This window comes from Talpa europaea, assembly GCF_964194135.1.
Source record: "Talpa europaea genome assembly, chromosome: 10".
Classification (NCBI taxonomy): Eukaryota; Metazoa; Chordata; class Mammalia; order Eulipotyphla; family Talpidae; genus Talpa; species Talpa europaea.
This window is the reverse complement of record NC_140077.1, coordinates 75,740,346-75,747,864: the sequence shown is the minus strand read 5'-3', so window position 1 is coordinate 75,747,864 and position 7,519 is coordinate 75,740,346. Positions and strand designations below refer to the sequence as shown.

General features: G+C 57.1%; 1 protein-coding gene across 1 annotated transcript; it reads left to right on the top strand.

Moving 5' to 3' along the window:
• Nucleotides 1–1,699: 1,699 nt before the first annotated feature.
• On the top strand, nucleotides 1,700–5,146 carry ELF3 (E74 like ETS transcription factor 3; the record flags this gene model as incomplete). Its single annotated transcript, XM_084245305.1, has 8 exons — nucleotides 1,700–1,865; nucleotides 2,136–2,357; nucleotides 2,559–2,654; nucleotides 2,844–2,963; nucleotides 3,148–3,237; nucleotides 3,376–3,492; nucleotides 4,254–4,449; nucleotides 5,032–5,146. The coding sequence occupies exons 1-8, from the start codon at nucleotides 1,703–1,705 to the stop codon at nucleotides 5,144–5,146; spliced, it is 1,119 nt and encodes a 372-aa protein (XP_084101431.1). The 5' UTR covers nucleotides 1,700–1,702.
• Between the last annotated feature and the right edge of the window lie 2,373 nt (nucleotides 5,147–7,519).

The window sequence follows — 7,519 nt, the reverse complement described above, 5'->3', positions numbered from 1 at the left end:
AAATGGGGGCCTCCCTGGTGGTGCAAGGGGTTAAGTACTGCACTATGAAGCAATCTGCAGTCTCTGCAGCATGAGTTCGATCCCCGGCCCGCCAGGGAGCAACCCACATGGTGCAGCAGACCTCTACTAACTCGCCTGCTGCTCCCCTCAGCAGTGTAGTTCGGTCAGTTTCCCTCTTTTGCTCCCCACTCTGTCTCTGGCGAATACTTTCGCCCCCCGCATCTCTAGCTTGTGCCCCAGCTCTTGTATGCATAAATAAATAAATTTAAAAAAAAAAGCAAATGGGCCTGCCTTTCTTCCTTTAATAGACTTGACCCAGGCAGTGAGGTTTCTGGCCACTAGAGGGCAGCAGACAGGCACCGTTGGGCTGGGCCAGGCAGAGATTAGATGGGCGTCCAGATAGAGGGGTAAACAGCTCCACGGATTCCAGCGCCTCCAGCAGCCCTGAGGCAGAGAGGGCTCCTTCAGGGACGGAGGGAAGAACTTGTCAGTAGAGCCAGGTCTCCCCAGAAGTGGCCGCAGCAATCCTGATGCTTGGTTGGGGCCCTGGCAGGCCAAGAATGCCTGGCCAACAGGGAACGGCAGTAGTAAGGGGCCCTGGGCGAGGCTGGCAGGCCCTGCCTACCCATCAGCCTGTGAATATTGCCTAGGGTCCTGAGTCTTCGCCTGAATCCTGGGCGCTGTGGGAAAACTCCCAAATCTCAGTGTCTTCCCTCCTACCAGCCCCCCTTGTCCTCAGACCTGCTCCCTCTGACCCAGGTCAGCCAGGAGGTCAGATTCCCCCTTCACACTTCTCCCTTCTCTGGCCCATCCCTGGCCTGGCCCCCGAAAGGAATTTCCTGAGCCAGAGGGTGGCCGAAAGTACAGATGCCCACCCCTGCGACGCTCCCGCCACCCGCCCAGGCCAGTGCCCTGTGCCCAACCCCAGCAGGTACAGGATGACAGGATCCGACAATCATTAAACCAGCTGGGCCTGATTTCCCAGCACCGCCTGCTAGGATCCCGGCCAAGTGGCACAAAATATGCAAATCACCTGGGGCCAGGAGCCCAGTCTAAAGGCCAGGAAATCCCCTCCATCCAATGAGCCACCAGCTCGGATTACCGCCTGGCCAGGCTATAAAGCCTGCGCACCAGGCGGAGCTCCACAGCCTTTATTTAGGGCGGGTGGGGGAGCCCCAGGGCCAGAAGCCCAGCACTACCTGGCTGAGCTTTTTTCCCTCCTGGATTTCTCGCCCACCTGCTGTCCCTTAATCCTGCCTGCCTGCTGGCCACACCCGTACCAGCCACTTCGGTAGGACCCCCACCTTCCATATTCCCCAGCCTGAACCCTGGGAAATTGGGGAGGGGGTTAGTGGATCTCAGTTGTGACACTGTAGTCCACAGGACAGAACCCCAGAGCCAGGAATGTAGGGTGGTGGGGGGACCCAAGGGTCCACGGGCCGAGAGGGGTTGTCCTGGGAAGGATGGGGTGGCCATGTCTCTGCTGGGCCCACCCACAGCCCAGGTGAGCTGAGCAGGGAGCCCAGCAGGCAGCCTTCACACCACCAGCCAGGTCAGGCCCTCTTGGAGGCAAGGTGTCTGAAGCCATGTTGACCTTTGTGCCCTTTGGGGCTACTCCCGCCTCAGGCTGGGCTAGAATAGCATAGCCAGAAGGCTAGGGGCCAGCCTGGCCTCTCACTGGCCTCTCTCCCCAGGTAGCCTCATGGCCGCAACCTGTGAGATTAGCAACGTTTTTAGCAACTACTTCAGCACTATGTACAGCTCGGAGGACTCCACTCAGGCCCCTGTTCCCCCTGCTGCTACCTTTGGGGCTGATGACCTGGTGCTGACTCTGAGCAACCCCCAGATGCCGCTGGAGGGCACAGGTGGGTCCTCGGCAGGGCGGGAGGGGATGTTTAGAGAGGGTGGCAGATCCATCTAACACCCGGTTAAGATAAATGGGGATCGGACAGGGAGAAAGGCCTCTGGTACAAATTTCAGGTCTAGGGGCTGAGGTAACCTGGAAGAGACTGGGGTGTGGGTGTCTCGTGAATACCAGCCCTTCCTGGTGGGAGGGTTGTCCAAACCCATAAGTGGGCTGTGAGGGCCTGCCGGGTGGCACAAGCTGACCTGTCACTGCGCCCGACCCCTTGCAGAAAAGGCCAGCTGGTCAGGGGAGCAGCCTCAGTTCTGGTCCAAGGCCCAGGTTCTGGACTGGATCAGCTACCAGGTGGAGAAGAACAAGTACGACGCCAGCTCCATCGACTTCTCGCGGTGCGACATGGACGGGGCGGCGCTCTGCAGCTGTGCCCCTGAGGAGCTGCGGCTGGTCTTCGGGCCCCTGGGGGACCAGCTTTACTCCCAGTTATGGGACCTCAGTAAGTGCCACTTGGGGTCTTGGGGAGGGGGGTGGGGGTTTCCTTCTCAGTGAGGGGGGCTGGTTTGGGGTTGAGCACCTATCCCAAGCCAAGTACAGCATGGGCTGTGGGGAGACCCGTGAGCATGGCCAGACGGAAGCCCCCAAGGGGGGAGAGGGGAGTAGAGTCAGCCTGGGCCCTGACCCTCCCTCCTACTATCAGCTTCCAGCTTTCCTGACGAGCTCAGCTGGATCATCGAGTTGCTGGAGAAGGACAGCATGGCCTTCCAGGAGACTGCAGGAGACACCAGCTCTTTCGGTGGTGAGAGCCCATTTTCTCCCTTCTTATCCTAGCCTGTCCCGTCCCGTCTCTGGCCCTCCCCGGAGCACTGGAGATGACCCTCCCTGCCCAGACATCTGTCTCCCCCAAGCTCAAATTCAGCTGGTCACCAGGCAGCCTTAGCCACCCTCCTCTGCACACAGCTGAAGTCTCACCTCCTCTTCCCAGAACAGGGAAGCCCCTTCATCCAGGAGATGCTGGACGACTCCCGGCAGGCCAGCCCCTACTACCCTGGCAGCTACGGTGCTGGCGCCCCCTCCCCCGGCAGCTCTGATGTCTCCACCACAGGTGAGCCCTTGTCTGGGCCACAGCTCCCCTCCCGCCAGTGCTCTCCAGCCCTGTTGCCACACCGGAACCCTTGCTTTCTGGGAGGATCAGGGGTTGGGCAGGCGTGGCGTCCTGGGCAGGTTCTGAGGCTGGCTCGGGGAGTTGGTGGGCTGGTAAGGGGCCTCACTCTGCCCCGCCTCCCCAGGGACCGGCACCTCTCAGAGTTCCCACTCCTCAGACTCTGGTGGAAGCGACGTAGACCTGGACCCCACAGACAGCAAGCTCTTCTCCAGCGGTGAGTGGGGAGGCCCAGTCCCCAGGGGTTGCCCCACTGGGCAGTGCCCTAGCAGGCCCTGCCCCTCACTCCTGCTTTCCTGCAGTTTTCCCATAAGAGGCTGACCTCACCCGTCTCTCCTTCCACCTTCCCCCATAGATGGCTTTCCTGACCATAAGAAGGGGGATCCTAAGCATGGGAAACGGAAACGAGGCCGGCCACGAAAGCTGAGCAAAGAGTCCCGGGATTGTCTGGAGGGCAAGAAGAGCAAGCATGGTGAGCTCCTGGGATGGTGCTGCAGGGACAGGAGGGGAAACTGAGGCTTCCAGAGCAAGGCTATTGGAGCTAGAGGTTCCTGCCCCCTCCCCCACTCTAGTTCTCACTGCCCTTGGCCACTGTCCTGCCAGCTGGGACTCCACTGAGGAGGCACTGGTGGGTGCTGGGGTGGGGGGAGGGGAAGAGCCCAGCGACCACTGTGGGCTCAGGCAGAGGTGACTCCCAGCTCGCCAATGCCCAGGCAGCATGGCCCCTGCACTCCAAGTCTGTGCCTGCCAGCCTCAGGCCTTGAGTGTGTCCAGCCACTGTGAACCCCCAGGAGAATGCCCCCTGGTCTTCCTTGCCTGTGTGCTGTTTTCCACACAGTGCCCTTTCACAGACACACATAGAGGCCTGGCTGTTTCTTGTGCTCAGGAGGTTATTTTTCACGGGAAGCTATCCCTCGGTCCCCAGGCTGGGGCCAGCTCTAGCCCTGGGCAGGCCAAGCCCCCACTACCTGGTGGTGTGTCTGCTTCTTGACTGTGACCCTCACTGAGCTGGGAGATCCCAGGCCAGTCTCACTCTAGTCTCCCAACTGGACGTGTGACCAGTATTCGAGGGAGTTAGCATCTGTGCCATATGAGCTCAGTCCTGGAGCTCCGTGTCAGTTGGGGGAGGCAGGAGGGAGCAGCCATTACAGCAAAGGCCAGGCAGCCAGACCCATCCCCTGGCCTGGAGGAGGGGCCCCTTGACACACTGGTTGATGGAATCTGGCCTTGTAGCCCCCAGAGGCACTCACCTGTGGGAGTTCATCCGGGACATCCTCATCAACCCGGAGCTCAACGAGGGCCTCATGAAGTGGGAGAACCGGCAAGAGGGTGTCTTCAAATTCCTGCGCTCCGAGGCCGTGGCCCAGCTGTGGGGCCAAAAGAAAAAGAACAACAGCATGACCTACGAGAAGCTGAGCAGGGCCATGAGGTGAGGGAGCGGCTGGGACCCTCACCATCTGTCATTCCTACCAGGGGGGCGCTCGTGTTCCCCTCTTGGACCACCACCCTCCTGGCCGGTTTGAGTCCTGTTAGAGGGAGGATAAGAGCAGTGTCTGCTTACCTCACGGATCAAATGAAAACACAGAGAAAGTAGTAGGTTGGCTTCCAGTCAGCACACTTAACTACCTAACAATTTTTTTATGCTATCTGCCAGTTTGTCCTAAGACAGGCTCTTGGTGGTGAAGGAGGCCTTGCTCTCTCGCTACTGGGGCAATTATGTTGCTGTATCTAGGCCTCAGTTTCCTCCTAGATCTTGGCCCAGATCCCTTGCAGACCTAAAATCATGTGGTTTCATGATAAGCCCCAGGCTGTAGACATAAGCGCAAAGAAGCCAGGGTAGAACCAGGGCCTATGGACACAGTTGTAGGCCAGGGTGCAAAGACAGCTCCTCCTTGCGGTGGGGCAGGAGAGAGGAGCTTTGAGAAGTGACACTTGGGTTAGTTCAGACTGGAGACCAGGTGGAGGTGGGCCAGGTGACCTGAGCTGGGCTGACTTCCCTTCTCCCACCCAGGTACTACTACAAGCGTGAAATCCTGGAGCGCGTGGATGGCCGGCGACTTGTCTACAAGTTTGGCAAAAACTCCAGTGGCTGGAAAGAGGAAGAGGTGGTCAGCAGTCGGAACTGAGGGCCCGAAGGAGACCTGGGACCAAACGCATGGACGTTGAGGCCTGCATTCTCTGCTGGGGACCTCGGGCCACCCCGGTTTGGGCACACTCCCTGCTATGCCGTGAAGAGAAGTGGAGGCTGTGGTCTTGTCATCGTCAGCCTGAAGTGGGGGTCCGTGGCCTCCCCTCTTTGGCCTCCTTTTGGAATTACAAGCTCTGGAATTTGAAACGACCAGTCCGCTGACCAGCTGCAAATGCAGCTACTTGTATCGGGTGCCGCCTCAGACTTGATCTGGAACCCCGCTGTGGGCAGCCTGCCTCCTGGAGATGCCTGGACTGAGCCAAGGAGGACTGAGGAGACCCCAGGGACACCATGGCAGGGGTATTGGGCTCCTCCGCACCTTCTTTCTGGACTGGCTCCTCCTCCCCGCTCAGTACTTGGATCCGCCAGCTGAGGTCGGAGCACCTAATTTATGTGCTATAAATGTCAGATGTATGTAGAAATCTATTTTTTCTAAGACGTTCCCCTCCCTGCTCCTCCCAAGCTCTGATGGCCACTTTGACTGTTCCAGGCCTTGAACTGAGCCAGTGAGGGATGGATGGGGCAATGCTGGGACTGTTCGGCAGGTTCCTGGCTGCTTTCTCCTGTGAGTGGAGGCAGAGGCCTCCAATAAAGTGCCTTTGGGGCTTTTTCTTATCTTCGTCTTAGCTACCCATGTGCTGAAATTTGGGCCTGTGGATTGGAATTAGGCTGGGAAGGGGAGTGTGACAGGGGTCTAGCAGGCTGAAGGTGAAGGCAAAGGCAGAGGGAGGGTAAGAATGGATTTCCTATATCAGGAGGGCTAAGTTTACAGACAAGCTGGCTGGGAACTGGGAGGAGAGCAAAGAAAACAAGTGAGATTGTTCACCTCTGAGAAAATGCAAGACTTCATGCAAGCAAGGACATGAGCCTGGGAAGCTAAGCACGGGGCCTGCGTCCTGTTGCCACCTCACATTTGCACAGTGACCTTGGCCGAGTCCTTCTTGGGCCTGCCCTGCTTCCTTGCTGCCAGGCTAGGCTTTGGACCCGATGTTCCCTAAGAAGTCTAGCATTGCATGTCTGGCCTTGTGGAATAGAACCTTTTGCATTCCAAACAAGTTGGCTGTAAGCTGAATATCTGTAATCTGAATCCTAGCTTTCGTTGTCCGACATGAAATCAGAATTATGATCTTGTGGAGGGAAAAACAAATAAAATAGAGATGATGAACACTTGGTGAGAAAGAGAGAAGGAGTGGACCCTCAGACATCTCATCTACACCAGGTACAGTGCTAGACTCCCCTGCCCACCCTCACCCTCCACAGGAGACATGAGACCATCATTTCCAGTTTGCAGACGCAGGCAGTGAGGGTCAGTGGGATGGTAACTTGGCCACCATCACCCACGCGGCGCCTCCTGCTGTCCTGAGGCCTTTCCCTGGGAGCTTCTCAGATTGGGACTGTAGATTCCAGAACCATGTCACTTTGCCTCTGCAGTGAAGATGCATCTGGGTTTTAGAACATTTGACTGATGGGAACTGCATGTGGAGTTACTTATGAGGAAAACTTTCCAGCAGAAAGTTCTTAAGTCCAAGGCTTCAAAAGCACATTTTGTAAATTGGAAATGCTATTGTCTTAGAAATACCAGGTTATTCGCTGAAGGCATGTAGATAAAGAAGGTATCTTCAAAAAAACTCTGTGTGTGTGTGTGTGTGTGTGTGTGTGTGTGTGAGTGAGAGAGAGAGACAGAGAGAGAGACAGAGAATTTGAGAGAGAAGTGGGGCTTGTTCTGGAGAATCAAGGAATGGCAGAAAGAGCAGGGAAATTGGTTGGAGAGAGTAGGGGGTCATGAAAGAACCTAGAATCTGCTGGAGCCACTGGAAGACCTTTCCCTTCTGAAGAGTAAGAAAGTTAACGGAAGGAGCTAATGGGCAGAGGCACAGCTTAGCCTCAGACCTGATCACCTGCTTGCCAGGCCACTTAATCAGCTGGGCATCCTTCGGTCCCTTAACCTAATAACATCCTTGTTTCCTGACAGTTAATTTGTGTGTGGTGCTGTGCAAATTTCCCCACCCACATTATCTTGGAGCTCCTCACACCCTGAGGAGGGTTTACCCTTGTCACCTTAAGTCACCATGCAGTTGAGCCTCGGAAGACTCTTGCCGGCTCCCCTGCCTCCAGCCTCGGTTTCCTCAGCCCTGTGGGAAGGAGACACAGCATGTGATGGTCACAAAGGATGTGCAGAGGGGATGGGAGCTGGGATGAGGGGCCAAGACCCTGATCCTTTGCCACAGGGCTGGGAGGCAGCTGCTAGCAGGCCCTGCCTCCCCTCCGACCTTTGTCCTGCCATTTTCAGTTTATGAGGTGCTTTCCTCAT